This window comes from Desmodus rotundus, chromosome 2, assembly GCF_022682495.2.
Source record: "Desmodus rotundus isolate HL8 chromosome 2, HLdesRot8A.1, whole genome shotgun sequence".
Lineage (NCBI taxonomy): Eukaryota > Metazoa > Chordata > Mammalia > Chiroptera > Phyllostomidae > Desmodus > Desmodus rotundus.
Window position 1 is genome coordinate 168,046,012 of NC_071388.1, and position 22,070 is coordinate 168,068,081.

The following is a 22,070-nucleotide window of genomic DNA, read 5'->3' on the forward strand; positions in this document are numbered from 1 at the left end:
TGCACTGTGACTCAGTCGTCTTGCTAAATAAAACAGGCTCAATACCCAGGTCTGCCCATATCACCTCGTTCACTACCACAAGTCAAACATAGAAAATCGCTGCTTTTAAAAAGCTCGGAAATACCAGCCCTCTCTCCAGTTAAGTCTCATAAATCTAGATTTAAACAGCATCAGTAAGAAAACAATCCGATCGATTCCTTGAATCGACAGGTGAAAAAGGCAGGTTTCCCTTTGACCAAAGGGCATCCAATCGGCGCCTGTTTCTCAAGGGCCAATCAGAATTTGTCTTACATTGCGACGCTGGGAAAAAGCGAGCCGGAAGCCTGTCTCTCGGGTGTTGCTGTTTGCTATTGTTACTGGACGGCGGTGCATCCCTGAGCCTGCATTTGTTACCTGAGCATTAAAGGACTGGCAGTTCACCCCTTTTCTGTGCTGGCTGGATTTGCTTGTGTTTGTTCCTAGTCATTGCTCATGTAATGCACTCCCTTAACCAGGAAATTAAAGCATTCTCCCGGAATAATCTCAGGAAGCAATGCACCAGGGTGACAACGCTAACTGGAAAGAAAATAATAGAAACATGGAAAGATGCCAGAATTCATGTTGTGGAAGAAGTAGAGCCGAGCAGTGGGGGTGCTTGTGGTTATGTGCAGGATCTTAGCTTGGACCTGCAAGTTGGCATTATTAAGCCATGGTTGCTCCTGGGTGAGTATATGGATTTGTCATTGAGGCCTTTGATCCTATTACTTTATCATTATTCCCCTTAATATGTAATAGTTTGTACTATCAGCTGTGCTGCTGAAAAGTTCAAATGTTTCCTTTTTTGGACATGGGATTTCCATTAGCTAGCTAGAGAGGTCTCTGCCCCCACAATACATCCACAGGAAGCGTAAATTCCAGTAGCACATAGCACCTGGTATTTGAATTTTTATAAAAGCTTTGTTCTTGTTTTTCTAACTTCTCTGGAGCATAAGACATTAATGTAGTGTTTTCTTTAATTATAAAAGGATATAATTTAAAAAATCAAATTTAAAAGAATGCTCTTATTAAGCAAAACTTCAAGTTTCAACTTAAAGTTACTGAAAAGTTAGTAGCTGAAATAGTCAAGTGCTTGTTTGCTTGTTCTGCTGTTACAAACCATAGGGAATGCATGCCTCCTGAGACCACATCTGCCCATGGTGGCTGTTTACAGACTGTTAAGGAAAAGGTGGACTTTTATAGCTATGAGCCTGGTGGTTTTATGGTTTTTTCTATTATGGAAATTACTGATTTTCTATACACAGATTAATCCACAAATAGCAAATGAAACACAGTTATAAATGTATAAACTTGTTAGCTTGGCAATTCTATGGCACAGTATTCTTTAAAAAAGTAGTCAACAACGTTTTCAAGTTGTTTTGAATAGTTTTTCTTTTATGAATAGAGAAATTAAGGCTTGGAAAGAATTTGTCAATATTTATGAAGCCAAGCCTGTACTAGGAGTCAGAAATAGCCAGGGTGAAGTGCACACAGCATCTGACTTCTTTTAAAAGAAGTGAAGTAGGGATTAAACAACTCCATTTTACAGATGGGAACTGGGTTTAAGATTTGTGAAGTAACTTGCTCAAGGTTAACACACCTCTAGTAAAGAACAGCTAGACATCAAGCTCAAATCTGATCGACTCCTGTTCTCCATGGAAACATGGACTATCTCAGGGAGTCCAGGTTTTCAGCCCTGCTAGATGAGCTAGTGCAAGTCTTTTATCCTTTCTGGGCCGCCTAAAAAGCCATCTGTAAAGCCAAAGTAACAGTATCTGCTTATCTTATAGGGTTGTCCTGAGGTTGTTGTAAAAGTTTTATTTTATTTTGTGAAAGGTTTTTGAAACAAATCAATTGCAGTATACATATGAGTTGTTATTGTGTTGTGTATTATATGAATTGTTTACATGAGCTATCTTTAAATTCACCAAATAAATATCTCCAACTAGTTTCTGCAGCCCAGTGAAAAATTAAGTGGGCCATCTAGCTAGTCTGCAAGGTTCACCCAGGACTTGCACATAATTTCTAGGAAGGAAATATATCCAGGCACATTTTTCAGTTATTTGGCTGTCATTGTAGCAATAATGGTTTAGAATTATTGTAGAATTTAAAAATTTGCTTATTAGTATTTTTTTTACCTAGACCAGTGATCTTCAACTGGTATGTCACAGCAGACACACTGGTGGCCACAAGAATTTTTAAAACATGCAGTACCTGACTAGTCAGGGGCACTGACCTCTTTTCCCTTAGATTGTCAAATAAAAAAATGACAGCTAATACAATAGTCATCCGGGGTGAATGAATAAAAATTATACCTATTTTTTTGTCAAATTGGCACAAAATATATTTTTTGGTGTGCTGCAGAATTTTAATAATTTATGTGTGCCATGAGATGAAAAAGGTTGAAAATCGCTGATCCAGGCTTATCCAAAGTGAGTGGATCAAGTCAGTATTCTCAGATTGGCATTGGAAGCCTTCCCAGGATCCTGGGAGAGTACTGGGAGGGGCCTGTGAAACTAGTCCATATTTGGTTCCCTCTCTACACCCGGAAATGGGATATTTTCATCAGGCACGACCTCCTTTCTTCTGAGAAGTGGATGGACCTTTTTCTGCCCAGTTACAAGTGCCTTATTCTTTAGGGACCCCTGGATGATTACATCTAAAGTTCTTCCACATGAATGATGCAGGGGTTGTTTCTGAGCAGACTAGGTTTCTTTCTGGAGATGGGGGTTGTTTCTAGGATGCTTCCAAGAGCTTCCTTCACCTCTTCAAAGAAGCACAACTCCAACTCAGCACTACATGCCAATTAACTTACATTTTTGGTGGATGATAAAATAGAGCTAAATGTAATAAATGTACTTATATAAATTATGATCTAACTTTTAAAAATATAATTTCAATGTATTCTGTTTTAAAAATATGATCTGTCCTTTTTAAGGTAGTTCATAAATTCAAACAAGCTTCTGCCTTTCAAGAATCTTACGTAGGCCCTTAAACAATCGATCAGGTTGCTAAAAGATCTTAGTGAGCATTTTTGTCCTAGGTTTTGCAAATTACATTTTTACAACAAAAGTCACTATGACTTTTCTTCAGTCAAACTTGATTTGTAAAAGTAGAAAATTCTGTTTTTCTTGGGTAGTTAAATGCTGTACTTATTATTTGTTATATTCACTCTGTTAAGAAGTTCCAGCTGGTGACATTTTGAGATCTCTTAAATTCTAGGTGAAAAGCTTGGGATCTTTTATGAGATTATAGAGGATGTCTAAGATCTAGGAAGCCCAATATTTTGGGGGCACAGATAATACATTAAATTTGTAAAGCTCTTTATTTTGTAAAATTCTTTCACAAATATTGTTACCTTATCGTATTAATTTATACTCCTATTTCCATCCATTTATGAATGTTCATTCCCACCAATTTTGTTAAATAAAATATTTCTCATTGGAATATCACTTAGTTTTCTTTTTAGTGATGTAATAAAGTGTTTTTGGTTTGTTTTTATAATGGTAGAAAGTGATTTGTAAATTAAGATGTATCAGAATTTATACAGTATTTGCTATTTTTATTAAAAAATCTCAAGAAATAGAAGCAGGATTCTGGAGATCTTATGTAGCTTGTTTTTTATAATACATATATTATGATTGCAAACCATGGACCTTGTTTGAGGTTTCAACTCCAATAGCATGTAATATATGCACGGATGGGCAAAAGGAGGTTTACAGTTGTGAATACACAAAACAAAGTTTATTTTGTATTACTATTTATTATTTATTTGTATTATAACTGCAAACCTACTGTTGTCCACCCCTGTATTATTTCTAAATCATTTATCGAATCTGTAATAGTTTCATGATAAGACTGGGCCAAGATAATGAATATTAGTAATTTTTGTCAATGTACAATATAACTATAAATTATTATTATTATTAGACCTCTTTGTTTAGTTCTAACCCTATTCAACTTCTTTTTTATTATTTAAAAAATTGTCATACAGTTAAATTGACTTAGTATTCAGTTCTATGAATTTTAACACAAGTACAGATTCATGTCACCACCATTAAAATAATCAAATTCTTAAAATTGATTTTATTCTTTTTAATTTTTATTTATTGATTTGAGAGAAAGAGACATAAATTTGTTGTTTCACTTATTTATGCATTTATTGGTTTATACTTATATGTGTCCTGACTGGGCATCGAACCTACAGCCTTGGTATATCAGGACGATGCTCCAACTCACTGAGATACCTGACAAGGGCAAATTTGATATTTGTTTTTAAATCTTGAGTGAGATAGTTTATAAAAGGATAGTATACTACTTTAATAAAACAAAGGTTTTAATAACATGTCATTACATATAATTTAGTATTTATTTCTTGTAATAATAACTGTTTTACCAATAAAAGTTCAATATAATACTGCAACACAAAGTGGCCATTTAAAATAGGAATAAAATTGATGTTTATATCTAGAATTTAGAGAGAATGAACTTGAACTGAATACTACTAAGTATTAGATGAAACACACAAACTGATTACCTGAAGTCCATTTGTGTTGACTAAAAATTTTGTTCCTCTGTACTATTAACACTCTATAATTTTCTTATTGTTTAAAAAGACAGAGCATACCAGTTGCATTTTTTGGTCTCAAGAATATTAAATTTTTATCAACATACTCATACTCTGGAAGTCACTTTCAAAATATGGCAGCTAACTCTGAAATATAACAGACCTGTTCCTTTGGCATGTGTGTATGTATGTGCCTAATGGAAATGATCAGAACATAGTAACGGCTACAGGGCTGTCCAAACTGTTGGCGTCTCTGGGCCACACTGGAAGAAGAAGAGTTGTCTTGGGCTACACATTAAATACATAGCAACACGTAAACACAAGAAAAATCTCATAATGTTTTACATAAATATACTTCTTTGTGTTGGGCCGCATTCATAGCCATCCTGGGACGCGTGTGGCCTGTGGGCTGCAGGTTGGACACCCCTGGTAGGGTAAAGGAAAGGATTTCATTAATAGAGTTTTCTTTTTATTTTAAGGACTAGTAAGAGTAGAATTATTATTTAAAAGATGAGTGCATATTACATCACCAAATGTCAATTAAGTCTTTTGATCCACTTCCCCGCCTGCCCCAGGTGTTTAGGACCTTTGATAGAAAGTTGAGAAATTTCTTAAAATTGTGGAGTATTGCCCAGACTGGTGTGGCTCAGTTGGTTGGGCATAGCCCCCCACAAAGTGAAAGGTCGCTGGTTCAATTCTTAGGGCACATGCCTGGGTTGTGGGTTTGATCCCCTATCGGGGTGCATAGGAGAGGCGACCAATCAATGTTTCTCTCTCACGTTGATGTTTCTCTCCATCTCTTTCTCCTTCTCTTCCCTTTCTCTAAAAATAAACATTTAAAATAAAATAAAATTATGGAGTATTTCAAATGCATACAAAATTCCAGACAATACTATAACAGACAATATGTGTCCACCATTCAACTTTAACAAACGGTAACATTTTGATAGGCTAACTTTTGGGCAGAATAAAGTTGAATGTAAGCTCAGTGAGGAGTCTGTGAGCTTTGTATTACCAAGAGAATGTTGACCAACCAGCACACTTACTGGCTTTTCAGCTACCTAAAATCATGTCATAGAAGTTGGCAGATTTTCCAGAGAGGTACAGCAAGAACATTATTTGTGGAAATAGAACCTAATTCAGGAAAGGAAAATACTTGAACAACAAATATCCTATTTTTCCAATTGGGTAATTCACTTTATTTTAACTAGTTATTCACTTGTAAGAACTTGCTTATTTTTAGAGTCATCTTCCAAGTGGGAGAAATCTGGAAAGCCAACTTTGACAGGAGCTGTAAAGGGACACAGCCCGAGTGGTGCACAGAATGTGGGTGGATTCTATAGACCAACAGTGTTTGCTTAAATCTACGGGGTGTTCCCAAACCAGCTGGCACTAAGTGCGTTCCCAAACCAGCTGGTACTGTCTTTTAAAAAATACCCTTTTTTAAGTTTCAAAACAAATATTTATTGTAAAAATTACAAATGAGTGCGAAGAAAAAAAATCACCTGTAATCACGCTAACATTTTGTTCTATGTATTTCCTGTCCATTTTAAGCATACACATTTTTTTGTTATTACAAAAATGGATGATGGTATTTTGTAACCTGCTTTTATCACCTAATAGATTTCCATACCCTAAATATTCTTCTACATTGATCACTTCTAATATCTACATATTTCACTATACAATTGGACCATCATTTATTTAACCCAACGCATATTATTGGGCTTTGTTTTTAAATAAGATTCAAAACAGCCTATTATTAGGTGGTTGTTTTATTTTTCTGGTATTACAAACAATACTGTAATAAACACCCTGATAGCTGATCTTTATAACATCCAGAACTTTTAAGACAAATTCCTAAAAGTGGGATATCACAGTCTAGGAGTATATACAGTATGAATATTTTTATAATTATTACCACATTGTCTTTCAGAAAGTTAGAATGAGGTCCTCCCAAGTTGTATTTCCTAAAACAAATGAAAAACTAACAGGATTGTTGCAAAAATTGGATAAAAAGTCAGGATGATTATTTTTATGTTCAAGGTGATATGATTTATGTCTTATAGGCTCACAAGATGCTGCTCATGATCTGGATACACTGAAAAAGCACAAGGTAAAAAAAATGTTTCAGGTCTAGCACCATGTAGAGAAAGTTACATTTATTAAATGTTACATTTATTTAGGAAAAACTGTTTTGGTCCATTTAAGAGTTTAATTGGTAACATTTTTGCCTGTCATTTTCATAAAGTTGCAAAAATTATCACTCCTAATTCAAATAATTCAAATATGTGGATTTGTAGTCCATCTTTCCAGTTTTATATTCTCTCAATCTTCCTTCACATATCCTCTGAACCTGGCTTTGGAAGCACATCTTCTTGCCTCTGCTTTTGTAGTTCCTCAGTGTGGTATAGATTTTTCCCCTCTTCTTAACTAAGACCTACCCAGACCTTGAGTCCTAACTCGTACTCATATACCACTTCTTCCCCAATGCCATTTCCTCCCACCCTCCCCCATACAACTGATGCAATTTATTATTATTATTTTTAAGAAATATTTTATTTATTTATTTTAAAGGTTTTATCTATTGATTTATTTTTAGAGACAAGGGAGGGAGAAAGAGGGAAACATCAAAGTGTGGTTGCCTCTCATGCGTCTCCCACTGAGGACCTGTTCCACAACCCAGGGATGTGCCCTGACTAGGAATCAAACTGGTGACCCCTTGGTTCGAAGACCAGCACTCAATCCACTGAGCCACACCAGCCAGGGCTATTTATTTATTTTTAGAAGGAGGGGAAGGGAGGGAGAAAGAGGGGGAGAGAAACAGCAATGTGTGGTTGCCTCTGGAGTGCCTCCTACTGGGGGACCTGGCCTGCAACTCGGGAGTGTGCCCTGAATGGTAATCAAACTGGTGACCCTTTGGTTCACAGGCTGGCACTCAGTCAGTCCACTGAGCCACACCAGCCAGGGCTGATGTGATTTGTTACTTATTTCAGTACTTAAAATTTTTTTCTAGCTGTCTACTATTTTGATAAATGCTATTTCAGAATTATGGAATTGCTATGGTTTGAGGAATGGAAGAGGTTCTTGTTCACATGACACTGATGATTTGAGGGGCAGGGCAGGGAGAAAGACAAACAGTGCACTGTGCGCTTTGATGAGGAAGTGCAGATTGCCACTGGAGTGCATAGGAGATAATGCCCTTAACCAATATTTGCTTTGGGTTGGGTCAGGTTGGGCTGGGGATAGGAAGGACGGAATTCTTCCCGGAGGAAGTGACATTGAAGTTTTGCTCTGAAAGGGGATGGAGAGGAAGCAGACAGAAAAGTGGGTGGGGAGGGAGCATAGGAGTCTAGAGGAAATGGTTTGTGTAAGGACCCATAGGCAAGAGAAAGGTTGAAGTTTTCAGGGATAGAAAAGAATTTCAGTAACCTTGATATAGACAATGTGAGAAAGAAGGGCACCAAGAGACAAGGCCAGAGGTAAGCATGAGCCAGATCACAAAAGACTATGTAAGCCAGAGTAAAGTGTTTGGATTTGGTCCAAAAGACAGTGGAAAGCCACTGAAAGGTTTTACCCAGGGGTCAGTTTTGCATTTTAGAAATACTGTTCACTAGAGGCAGTATGCAGAATAGATTGGAGGGTCCTTCAAGCTAGAGATGGGAGACTAGTTAAGAGATTGTTGCAGTACTCTAAAACACAAAAACAAAACCAGGTGATAGTGGCTTAGATTAGGATTCAGCAGGGGTAGAGAGAAATCGATGAGGTTTTGTTTAAGAGGGTGGAATCCTCACAATTTAACCATTACCTACAGATCAGGGTGAGGGGAGAGCGAGTTTGAGGGAGGAATCGTCAAAGCTGATAGCCAGCTTTCTTGGGTAACTAAATAAGGTTGGTACCATTCCATGAGATAGAGAGGGGCAGGTTTTGGATGAAAAAGAATGAGCTCAGTTTTGAACATTTTTAGTTTCAGATGCTATGGATAATCTAGATTAGGTTATTCAGTAGACAGTGTTGATGTATGGGGTCTGAAGTTCAGGTGAGGTAAAAATATAAATTTAGGAACCTTCAGCATATAAGCAGTGATTAAAATCTTTAGAATAGATAAGATCACCTGGGGAAAGGTGTAAAGTAAACAGAGAAGAATGCCTACAACAGAACCCTGGGTAATACCAAACTATAAGGAGTGGTCAGAGGAAGGAGACTTTGCAGCCAGAAAGGTGTAGTTAAGAGGTCATAGGAAAGTCAAAAAAGTGTGGTTGGTGTCATGGGAGCCAAAGAAGGCCAGTTTTTGTTGTTGTTGTTGTTGTTGTTTTTAAAAAATTTTTATTGTTATTCAATTACAGTTGTATGCCTTTTCTCCCCATCCCTCCATCCCACCCCAGCTGAAAGAAGGCCAGTGTTTTAAGGATGAGAAAGTCAGTAGAGTCAGATGCTGCCAGAAGTATAAGTACAATTAGCACTAAATTACATCCATTTGATTTTGCAACAAAGAAGTTATTAGTGATTTGGGTGGGAAGTTTCATTTGAATTGGACACTAAAACCAGCAATCAGATGATTGAGAAATGGAAGAAATGATGGCAGGGGGAAAAAAAAATGGAAAGGAGAATGGGAACAGCCAAGGGAGAGAGATAGGATATTTTAGTTTTGAGCCTGCTTTAGGACTGGTGGTAGAGGAAGGAATTAAAAACAGAGCAAGAATTATGGCCAGAGGGATGTGCCACAAAAGTAGTAGTCTGGTTGACTCCAAACACAGGTGCCAGAATGAGCCTTATAAAGGATGTGACTACATCATCCACTGTAGTAAGACGATAGGAGGAAAATGTGGGTGCAGGTAATAGTTAAGGTTGTTAAATTTGATGGTAAATGTGAAGGTTCCTATGTGATGGCTTCTGTTTATACTAAAGTAGTAAGTGAGGTGATCTGCTGGAATAAGGAAGAGATAGTAGTGTTGAATGTAATTAGGAGAGTGGGGAAGTTTTAGAAAAGCCGATAGTGAGAATAAAGGAGAGAGCCTACTAGGGAAATACAGTTGCTAAGCATTTATGAGATTGGCTGTCATAAATTTATGATGTGCAATATTGTGCAACTTTTCTCCAGCAATGCTTAGCAGTCTGGGTATACAGTCAACTTTTACCAGACAGGTGCAGGGGAGGTGGGCCATGGACTGTTAGCTAAATAAAAAAGGAAGTAAAGGCAAGAGGGCGCCAATGGATAAAAAGAAATAGAAGGATCACGGAGTTGCTGTTTCTTGTGAGGTTTGATGGGAGTAACTGAATAAAAGAGATGGAAAAATAAGAGTGGGATGTTTGACTTTATTATATCAGACCTGGAACACTTTTGGGCGTTGGCCTTGAAGGAGTGTGATTGAAGTGGAGTGATGAGGAAAATCACTGGAAACTGTTAAACCCAAGTGGAATTGCTATCGCCCAGGGTAGTGGTAGGACTTAAGATGGGATTCAGCCAACTGACAGTCAGGTGCCCCCCCAAATACAGGCAGTTTGGATCAACTTCAAAAAGCAAGCATTGTTACTGAGGGTGGAACAGCAGTGATTTGGAAGAGGTGGAAGTGATTTGGAAGTGATTTGCAGGGAGGCAGGGAGTAGCCAAAAGAATGCCACCCTGCCTCTCATCCATGAGGTTAATGAGTGCGAGACATCTTTCTAGGTTCAGGAGATACAGGAATGAAGAAGGAGTAAGGTCCTTGCTCTTAGAATATGATCTTTGAGATGAGAATACATTCTCTGAAAGAATTCAAACGAGGCAGTTGGAGGAGTTGGAGGCGGCGACACGAGTCAGGGGAGGCCTTTCTGAGGGTATTCCATTTCGGCTGAGACCTGATGACAGAGTCAGCCGCGCTTGCTTAGGTCAGGGCAAGCGGACTTCAGACTGAGAGACCCGCAAATGTGAAGGTTTACACCAGGGAGCGAGTCAAGTAGTCTGTTCCTCCCTTCTGCCCATAACACTTTGTTCTCCTACAGCTTTTCACACCTCTCTGCTTTGTATTACAGTATTATCCTCAGTAAACATGTTTTTCCCTCCTCTATTATTCAGCAAAACGTCTAGAAGATAGAGACCTTGCCCTACTTATTTTTGTTGCCCCCAGCTCTGAGGAAAAAAAAATTAATTGAACTAAGGCTAAAAATATTGTGATAAACACTTGCAATTAATTTCCCCGAGGAAATAACTACTAACCAATTCATTAAGTAATTCGATATGTTTAGTTGTCAACTTAACTTGTGCTTAAACTGGACTCATCATGTTATAATAATTCCTTCATCAGAATAAGCAATAAATTTCTCAGGGTAAAAATGAAAAATAGAAAAACTGGTAAGTTTGTTCATTGGCAAGTATTGTTATTATTTATTCCCTCTTATGATACACTAGTTCAAATTTGATTTCACTCTGGTGATATGAATCAAGTAGCTATTTAGAAGATCTTTGTGTCTGTGCACTTGACCTGTTAATGGCTGGAAGAAGTGGAGGTAAACTGAGCAACTGAATGGAGGGTTTCTACAAAAATTTAAGGATGCTGCAAAACAAACTTATTGATTTAAATACATAGCACATTTCAAAGGGATATCCTAACATTTAGGTAAAATGCTATAACCAGGAGGAATTCTCTGGTGGAGGATCACTTCAGAAATTTCTATAGGAATTTTATTTTAATGTTTAGATTTGGTAATAACGGTTGCTTTATTAATAAGGTACTTCTTGAGTTGCCTCATATTTGCTGGATAAAAGCCCTATGGAGGATAGAAAACTGGTACATAAAATGTTCCAAGCTACATATTGCAGAATTATTTATAATGGCACATTATTGAAAGCAAACCATGTGTCCATCAATAGGGAATTGGTTACATGAACAATAGTGCACCCGCATCATAGAATACCAAATATCTACAAAAGGAATACAAACAAGGGATGTCTAAAGACTGATATGAAAAGATCCCTAGGACGTATCTAAATGGGACAAGGTGTTGCCTTTGTGTAAGAAGGGAGTGAGTATTTACAAAAAGATACTTCAAAGAATGTACAAGAAACCAACAGAGGAAGTTGTGGTTGTCACTAGTGTGGGAGGTAATGGAGTGGGTAGAGGCAGGGTGAGAGCAGGAATTCTTAATGCTTCTTTTTATAAAGTTTTATTTTTGAACCAGTTCAAAAATTAAATTTTATTGACAACGGAAATAATAAATATGAGGATTAAGTGAGATAAATTGTATGCCTAGCATATCATAAGTACTCAGTAAAGGGGCTATTCTCCTTATTCGTATTATAAAGGGCATCCCAAAGGCAACCACTGTTAGGACCTCTGTAAGAACATTGTGGAAGTGTGCTTGATGACTAGAAGGGTTTTAGGCTGGGTCCCTTTCAGCACCACCCCCTGTGACTCAGTACCATTCTCTTCAGTCAAGCCCATTCAATCAATATACATAAAATTCGCATCTCCAAACAGCTAAACTACCTAGGCATTGGTTTAATAATCCACAATATTTGTAATGCACTTTTACCTTTCAACAGGTTTTCCCAAGATTCTCATTTGTTCTCCTCCATAATCCTGTGATGTATAGGCAAGATATATAGGTAATGATATATATAATATAAATGTAATATACAATATATGTACATATATATTTTGTATACATATATTTTTTGGAGGTGGTCAGACCTCATTCCTGGTCTATTGGGAATATAGAATATAGTTGTAAAGAGAAAGCAAACACATCAATAATATAAGACATTGAAGATATTATGTAATTAAGGGCAGAATCATGAAATCCTGTTCAGAAGGACACTGGGAGTGAGAGAGTGAAGCAGAAGGACATTTCAGACTTTATCTTCTAAAAATGTCCTTCCTCCTTTCTAATTTCTCTCATCACCTCTCTATTTGAGAGTTTCTCTGGATTAAATGTTTGAGGTCTTCCATGAGGCAGTTGGATTAGTAAATGGCCTATGGTTCTCTATATGAAGCCTCGCTCCCCGAGTGTCTTAATATTCTTTTGGTTGTGAACCACAGACACCTAAGAAAGGAAGAGAATGTATGTGATGATTTAGGGGGATCTCTGGAATGCAAGGGCAGAGCATGGCCGCGCCAGAAAATAGAAGGCCATTCTAGATGGCTCCTCTCTCCACTGGCGTCATGGCCCCCTCTGTGTATCTACTCTGCTCCTCTCTTTTAGAAGCAGGAATTTTCAGCTTTCCTGAGCACTTAAGAGAAAATGGCTATCTTATATCTCTCAAATTTGTGGATCTTTCTAACAATCTGATCAGCCTAACTTAAGTCTTGTGTCCAGCACAATCCAGCCAGCTGTGCTGGAGGGGAGGCATGGGGTGCTTCCAGAGCCATACCTGCGAGGGTAGTCAGGGCAAAAGAGGCAGGGCTGGACAAATCCTCTATAATATGTGGGGAATGAATGAAAATACCAAGATCATGCAAAAACCTAAGATGGAAAAAACCCCACCAAAAAACAACAAAGGTGCATTCTAAGAAAGAATAAATACAGTGAGAAGCATGTTATGACAAGAAACAGTGATTCATTTTTCTTGTCTATTTAGCTTTTGGATTCTCTCAGTGGACTTTCCATGGCTCCTTCCATACGCTTGGTGGGCTCCGGGAAAGGGGCTCAAATGCATACATGGAGTAGGAGGTTGCTTATGTGTACCATTTAAAAGCAAGTCTTTCATGACCATCTCATCTTTCATGCACACTAATTCATTATAACCTCTGGTTTGAGGCTCAGTGGCGCTGATATTTTTTAAAAGCTCACCAGGTGATTCAAATGTGTAGCCACTCTGGAGAACCATGTGCTTATGAAAAAGAAATAAGTATTGAAAGGGAAGTTTGTGCTGCTGATGCACTTCCCTTAGTTAAGTTTTTTATATGGGCATTCATTGATTTATTAAACAAATATTTTAAGTACTTTCTGTGCCAACATCACTGCTCATTCACAATGCTTATAATAGTGAGTAAGCTAAACACAGTCCCTACCCTCATGGAGTTTCTGATATAGTGAAGGACACAATCTCTACAACGTAAGGTGATGTGTTGACCCTGCTGAGTACAACTTCGCAGTGAACTGACAGTGACATAGCTGGGTGCACCTTCTCTATCACCCAAAATACCTCTACGTGGTAAGGGCTGTAATAGGACAAGTATGTGGGAATATATAGCACTTCAGTGAGAGATGACGCAGTCAGATATGGCTTTCTTGAGGAGGTGTTATCGAGTACATCATGTTTAAATTGTTTATTCTTGTTACAGATCTCAACATCCCAGCCTCTTTTTAATTAACCTAATTCAAGAGAATTTTAAAAAAATCATCTTTTTCTCTTTAAGGTGACTCATATTCTCAATGTTGCATATGGAGTTGAAAATGCCTTCCTCAGTGACTTCATATATAAAAACATTTCTATCCTGGATCTGCCTGAAACCAATATCCTGTCTTATTTTCCAGAATGTTTTGAATTTATTGAACAGGCAAAAATGAAGGTAAGTTTTGTTTTGATCCATAGTTCTTCAAAAGCAGCAATTTAAAGATGAGTCTGTTACCCAATCGTTATTCTTTTTGCAATGAATATGTAGAGCACTATTAATCAATTTCCCCTCCAACAATATTTTATTAATTCCTACAACTATTTAGTTCTTTAATTGCTCTTTTCTCAATGAGGTATTTATTTTTAAAATTAATTTTTCCTTTTCCTGTGCCTATGTACTTAGATTCCCTTTGATAGTTTATAACCACTTGTCCACTGACCAGTTTGTGAGATAATCAAGTCAACTATAAGGTAGAGGTTGCTGTAGTCCTATTAATGTGTTCATGAAGATTAATATGCATTTATTTTTATGGATGAGGAGGTAGGTATTGTGAATCTGTGCATTTTAAAAATTATTTTATTTATTTATTTTTAGACAGGGGGGAAGGGAGGGAGAAAGAGAGTGAGAGAAACACCAGTGTGTGGTTGACTTTTGCTTGCCCCCCCACTGGGGACCTGACCCGCAACGCAGGCATGTGCCCTGACTGGGAGTTGAACCGGCGACCCTTTGGTTCGCAGGCTGGCACTCAATTCACTGAGCCACACCAGCCAGGGCTGAATCTGTGCATTTTTAACAAGAGAATTTTAGGGTGCTCTAAGGACTAAATGGGTATTGCTTTACTGAGATTGTATGAAAATGCTGATGAGAAACTGCACTGGGTTTTCTGACTTCAGAAAACCAATGGACAGTGTAACACTTGGATCTTGGCACTGGATTCACGTCAACACACTGACACTCTGGGCTTCTAGTTTGGCTGTTACCCGTGATTATACCTTGAAATGACATCATTTTAAGTCAGCATGTATTTCCTCCCAAACTTATGGGAGGAATAGATGAGAATGTAGAAGCACTTAAAGAGAAAAGTCAACTCTCCAGGAACACCTAACAATTATTGACAGTTAACGCTAGAATCCAGTGTAATTGAATTCTGTCATTGATCTCCCTTCTGCATTTTCTCCTCCCCCTTCTTCCTTCCTCTCTCTTCCTTCTATTTAGTGATATTTATTGAGTGCTGTATGTGCCCAGTGCTGCTCGAGGTGCCTTTTCTTGATTACACTGAATATAAAACTATTTAACCTTACCATTCAACTTTATTCAATAGCAGATATTTGGAGGAGAGAAAAGGTTTTCTAATTCAAAATCTAGTATTTGCCAGTTTTTTCTTCTGTGAAAAATGTAATAGGCTCTAGGTTGTAACATTCCAGGGTGCCAGTAATTAATGTTAAAAATAAAAATGGTAATGTCCCTGTATTAGCTGTTTCTCTACAGAGAGGTAGAATATGGCTTAAGATGGTAAAGTATAGACAGCGTTCATTCATATTTAACATTAGAAGATATGTACATGTTGTAGGTCAAAAGTGGAAAGAGTAATAGTTAATTAAAATGGTCCTTTGCTGGGATTTCCTGAAAAACAACCTGAGACAAAGATTAAGAGCTGAATCTTCTTTGAGAAGTGCAATTGCTAGGCAGTGAGAGTGAGAAGGGAAGGAAGTGGTTCAGGGAAGGATGAGAAGCAACGTAAGGTGATGTGTTGACCCTGCTGAGTACAACTTCGCAGTGAACTGACAGTGACATAGCTGGGTGCACCTTCTCTATCACCCAAAATACCTCTGGGCAGGGGGTACAAGGAAACCTCAATACAGAATTTGGGAGGGAGGGAAGAGAGAATTTATCTGCCTGGCTGTGTGTCAGCTCCTGTTCCCCATTGGTCATAGTTTACTCATGGGGAAATAACTGTTTCCTACAACACTTTGTGGAATTGTGAATTCCACAAGAATTGTGGAATTGAGTCCCACAATTCCAGGGTACAACACTTGACTGCTTCAGAAGCCACCTTGAAGCCAAACCCAATGCCCTGTGGTGTGACTTTCCATCCAAGTTCAGAAGCAGCAAGAGAATCCAGAACTCAGGGTATACCTGTCTATGCAGAGACCTCCACTGGGAAAGAGCCAGGACTTTGTAGGGAAGCAAAACTCAATAGGCCTAAAAGGAGCAGTTGGCCAGAGGTGATGGCTGAGGTGGAGCCAGTTTAGGGTGCATGAGATGATGGTAGCAATAGAAACGGAGGAGACACATAAAACATTTCTGCTGCAAGTTGTATTAGAATTCCACAGTATGTCCTAATTTGTCAAGACTTACGTTTTATATTGGGATCCTAATCTCTATCTATCTATCTATCTATCTATCTATCTATCTATCTAGCATCTCTCTCTCTCTCTATATATATATATATGAAAACAATTGAAATTATCTTTTTGATAAGAGGATAATTTTATTGTGGGTCATTTGTCATTTTTGAAATGAGATGTACTTGAAAATTTGTTACAACAGATCTGGGAAAGGAATTTTGCAACAGATTTATGAACCTGAGAAAACTGCCTTGCGAAAGTAAAATAATCCAATGAACTATAAACATAGCGTTGCCAGTAAGTTCTTTGGGTAGAGAGTCTTTAGTTCTAAGTTTCGTTGTTTTCCCCTTCCCCTGTTTCCGTCTTTCTTTTGTGTTGTACCAAAAGAAGAATCAGGAAATGAAGTAACTGAAATGTCTAGTTCTGTAGTGTGTGCTCACAGTTCACTCCATTTCATTCAGATCATTAACTTTTTAAAAGCCCGAAATAAGCCAACCTGTATCGATGGTGTCCCATCAGATCTATCACATTCATTATTAATGCAATATTACCCATCAGCATTGCTCTTACAGTGTGTCCCTTTTCACTTGTGAAGTATCATTTTCAAGTTACCTGAAACATTATTCATTTATTGACCTCATGCTAGTGTCTAGTTACCTTTTCCACTTCACATTTTTGTAAGCTCTTTGTATCATCATTTATTACCTGATAAGTTTAAGTATTTTTTTAAGTTCCTTCCCTCCAGAATATATCTAAGGGAAAGGAATTTTGTCATTCCTGATCATTTGACACCCAGATTCCCATGCTAATAACACTAGCTTTTGTAGGAACACTGTGTGTACATAGAATGTCTCAGACTTTCTGTTTAATTTATGATTGTGGTTTTCTTCATGTTTCCACATATATTTCCTGTAATTTCTCTCTTATTTATAGACATGTGGTTAAGTTATTATGCCATTATGTGTACTTTACTGGATTACTTCATTTAACAAAAAATACTGTTTCAGAATTACAAATACACCATCAAAGCACTTCAATCTTGGCAGGTGGAAAGAGGAGGTATTGGTTCCTTGATTGATTGGTTTTTCCATTTTTCCTTACAGTGAGCTGTATTTGAGAAGTGAATAAATTGATTGAATATTTTTATTTTATAATTTTTATGAGTATAAGAATGTACAATCGAGTTAATAACCTTTCTTAAAAGAGTAATGAAGAGTTTTGTTTGATTTTATTGCAGGATGGAGTGGTTCTTGTTCATTGTAATGCAGGGGTTTCCAGGGCAGCTGCAATTGTAATAGGCTTCCTGATGAGTTCTGAAGAAATCTCATTTACCAGTGCTTTTTCTTTGGTGAAAAGTGCAAGGCCTTCCATATGTCCAAATGCTGGCTTCATGGAGCAGCTTCGTGCATATCAAGAGGGCAAAGAAAGCAATAAGTGTGACAAAATACAGGAATTAGAAGGGGACAACAGTTCATGAGTTACACGAACTCACCACCCATGAGTGGGTGGTGGACAGATAATGTCTGAGTTGGCATCTATAACCACCTTTCCCATTTCGTATACAGGATAGTAACAAAACTTCCTTTTTTCTTTGTTTTTTTTCAAGTGAAAATGGGGTCAGTTGATTATCCTGAGCTACTCTATAAATGATTTTTAAAATTATATTATTTTCTTTGTTATTATAATGTGCGATTAAATGCTGCTTTGATTTGCTAAGGGAGAAAAAACAATGTATTACCAAAAGTGATTTATGTAGAAGAAAACAGGTTTGTATTTAAGATCTGTGTTACAGCATGGAAAGATTAAATTAGTTGGTTAAGACTTTTGGTACTTTTCTATTCCAGCAACTGTATCCATGAAGGAAAAAACTTGAAATGATAATTGACTTACCATTTCAGAGGGAGATAAATTTCTTTGTAAATAATTCAAGATTAAAAACTAATACCTTAAACCTTCCAAAAGAGGTAACCAAAATGCGAAGGTTTATACAGTATTTATGTAGTGGTTACAATATTCACAAAATTTTTATGTCCTTTTATGAAAATGTACTCCACTTTTCATTTTGATTTTTTAAATTTAATTATACTCCCTGGATTTATATTTTAAGTTTTTGTGTAGATTTTTCTCCCTGACATTATTAGGAGCTTATGGTGCTTTAATTAGGTGAAGCTAGTCTCTATCACGGTATGCTTTTTATCTTGGGTTCCTAGCACTCTGTTTTGGGTCCTGTGGTGTAATTTTACGATCTTCTTGGATCTGTGGAAAAATATTTTATACTGAATGATTGTTTTTTAGACGAGATCGGGCGCGTTCAGGGTGGTATGGCCGTAGTGAATGATTATTTTTTAGATGTGATTTGTTTAATGACCTGTTTTCAAGTTCAACATTCTACTAGAGAACATATTTTTAAGGAAAGAAGGGTTATGGTTTTGTAATGAGTTTTAAGTATATTGTTAGAAAGCCTAAAATTATTTACAATTTTATCTCTGGCCAGAGGCCTTGAATAGTTTCTTTTTAAAATAGTAAGTCTCCAGAGGGACGGTCTGGGCAGAAGAGGGCAAAGGGGGAAAAATTGGGACAACTGTAACAGCATAAATAATAATAAAAAAATAAAATAAATTAAAAAAATGAAATATTAAGTCTCCATATTGGCAAGGCTGAATTCTATAAATTTCCTTAAAGGTATTTTCTTACTTCTTCAAAATAAGGTGCACTTAAAAATTAATGTAATAATTATGATAGGATTTATTTAATAGCTTTCAAGTAATCTTTTATGACTTAGAAAATATTGTTGCCATTTGGATATTATTAAGAAGGTCAGCTCTTCTTAAATGCATAAATCTAGTATATTCCCACAGGTAAGTTAGGAAGTGCACCTTGAGTGCATCTGTGAGTTTGAGGAAGCAGGCTTTCTTTTGCTGTCAGGGGCAAGAAAGTAGAGTGATCAGTGCAAATTATGTCTCGAGATCACTTATAGCTTGACAAGATGCCATCACATGCAAAACTATGAACTTTGCTTCTGTTGAGCAGTATAAATGTAATGAACCTACAGTGACTTTTCTGAATCCGACAAAGGCAAACAGAATCATCTTAAATATGAGGTTGATGTATAATGTCTCCATAGTCAGTATTGCTGAGCGTTTTCAGGGTGAACCTTTTCCATTCATGTGAAAACATTTATTTAAATACATTTTCTTTTGCTAGGTGCTGTTTAGTTATCAGCCATTAAATCTGAAGCCTTGAATAGAACTTATTCATAATGGATAGTACGTTACTTATGTCTGTATGTTTGTACGCTTAGGTGTTGCCTGTAGTTATCTGGTTATGGTGCAAGCTCATATACTCTGTATCATCTACAGAAATGCTTTGAGCATCCATTTCATTTTGTCTGAAATGATAGTAGTTTGCTATATCTAAAATAGATCAGCAAATGTAATTCAGTCTTTTAAATTAGGGATACTGTATAAGGCAATGATGGGTCATACCTATGAATATATAGTATATTTATTGTGTTTCCCATGGATATAAGTCACTCTGTCATACCTGGTTATTTATAAAAAGGAATTTTATCATTGTGATTCTTTATCTCACGTTATAAATAAAAATGTGTACCAAATATAGGTCTGTTTTGAGGGAGAGGGAGAATATTTCAAGGAGTTTTTACCTCTATTTTAAAATAGATTTTTCTACAATTTTTCAAAAGAAGGAGGAAATGAAAATATCTTTTGTTTTCAAACATTAAAAAGAAATAAAATATAAAGCCTTCCTAGCAACCTGAGAAAGATAATCAGAAAAAAGACTGGAAAATATGATAAAATTCTATTTATTTGAAGTTAATATTTTTAAAACATTTTGCTAACTTTGTGCTTTAATAGAGGCTTGTGATGACATATAGTTTGTATTGAAAACCAAGAAATATTTACATTTTTGAAAACTGAAGAAATCTTTTTCTTAGATTCTTTTGGATAAAATTTAGACCCTTATATTAACTCAAAGATTTCAGGGAAAATGGAGTGTAGTATTTAAAATTGTCATTGCAATTTTGCTTGTGCATAACTTCTTCCCTATGGAACCTTGACTGAAATGTATGAATATACCACATTCATACAGTATGAATGTGTTCTGTGTAACCTAGAGTACATATTTCCATTCTGATTGATAATTTCACTGGTGATGGGGAAACCTTCTGAACTTGTCACCTGATTATTAGTAATATAAATGGTTCAACTGTATATAGCAAGTCCCCCTCAAAGGTAATTTCTCCAAAGATTCTTGAAAGTAACAGGTTAAAAAACGAGTATTGTCGTATAATCTTACTCAGTGAGTTAACTCAATGAATCGATACCTTTACAAGCAAAGCCACAATATATTTTAAAATAACAGAAATGTAGCACAATGAATTATTTAGTTTTGTCAGGTAACTGTAAATAGTTGATTTTTCTGCCCAAAGGATTCTGAACATATTTAGTCACCGTTTAGTTATTTAAGAATTTAAACCAGATTTAAAGTTTTATATCCTTGTAGTATATACAGTGGCATTTACAGTTAACAAATTTATGATTGTTTCCATTGATATACTTTAACAAACTTTTCAATTTCAAGTGAAGCTTGACTTGTTTTGTATCCATATTTATAATGTATCCTTTATTGTTTCTAGATATTGATATACTTTAATAAAATAATAAATTTACTATTTCCCCTGCTAATCTTTATTTCATTCAGGTTATTTGTTTAAAAAGATTTAACACTTATTTGCCGTCAAATTCTGGGTTCCACAATCTTTTGACAGGACAAAAATTATACATTTTGCAATATAAATGACTTTAAGATCTCTAAAGATTTGTTCTCTCCATCCACTTTAAGAAATGAAAAGCTATTATAATTGGCATTACTGTGGATAAATTGGCATTGAAAATTCAATAGAACATTCTAGAATTTTAAGTCAATAGAAGATGCTGAATTACTCTCAGATTAAACTACTGAATATTCTAACCATGACAGCACTGAGATTATTCGAACGTCACTCAGAACCCACTTCCCACATACACACATTGTTACTTCTCTGACCTACGAATTCGGACTGTTTCCTCCCTCCCTCTCCCTGTCTTATCCCAACTGGCGTCTTGGCTATGCATTCTTTGAAAATGTATAATAAAGGCTCTACTTCATTACCTGCTGTTCCCTTTACCTGGGACACTTTCCCCCCAGAAATATCAGAACTTTGATAAAATGTTACTTTCTTAATAAAACCTTCCCTGACCACTTTATTTATAATTGTTCCCATCTGGAATACTTTTCACCTTTCTTGTTTTATATATGGCATGGCCCTAATTATCACCAAAAGTCTATATGTTTTACTTATTTTGTTGTATTCCTCATCAAAACTGGAGCTCCCATGAGAGCAGAGATTTTTACTGTGTAGTTTTTCTATACCAGGTATATCCCATAGCAGACCTTCAAAAATTTCTTATTAGAAGGAAGGAAGGGAGAATCGAAGGGAAAAATTGATGTATACCTTTGCAAGTGATGTAAGTTTTGATGTTGCTTTTTCACTTCCAAGGAATGATAAGAATCATTTAATTGATTAAAAGATAACAGGTGAATCAGCTAAACTGATGCTTCCTTTGATGTCTGGCTCCCTTTCTGCCAGTTGTTTACTGTAATGAAATGATTAGGAAAACAACTCACAAGCTTTTAAATGTAATATTTATTTTAATTTACGAAGAGATAGCTTTGGTCATTATTTACAGAGGTCAGATAATGCAAATAACAACTAATTGATGTGTATTTTTGGGCACTATCCCCACAATCCTCCTACCCTTC

At 36.4% G+C, this 22,070-nt stretch overlaps 1 protein-coding gene across 1 annotated transcript; it reads left to right on the forward strand.

Annotated features, from left to right (window-relative positions):
• Positions 1-291: 291 nt before the first annotated feature.
• Positions 292-20,943, forward strand: DUSP19 (dual specificity phosphatase 19). Its single transcript, XM_024561536.4, has 4 exons — positions 292-702; positions 6,652-6,698; positions 13,921-14,073; positions 17,485-20,943. Exons 1-4 carry the CDS (start codon positions 477-479, stop codon positions 17,722-17,724), a joined length of 666 nt encoding a protein of 221 aa, XP_024417304.1. The 5' UTR covers positions 292-476; the 3' UTR covers positions 17,725-20,943.
• The last annotated feature ends 1,127 nt before the right edge of the window (positions 20,944-22,070 follow it).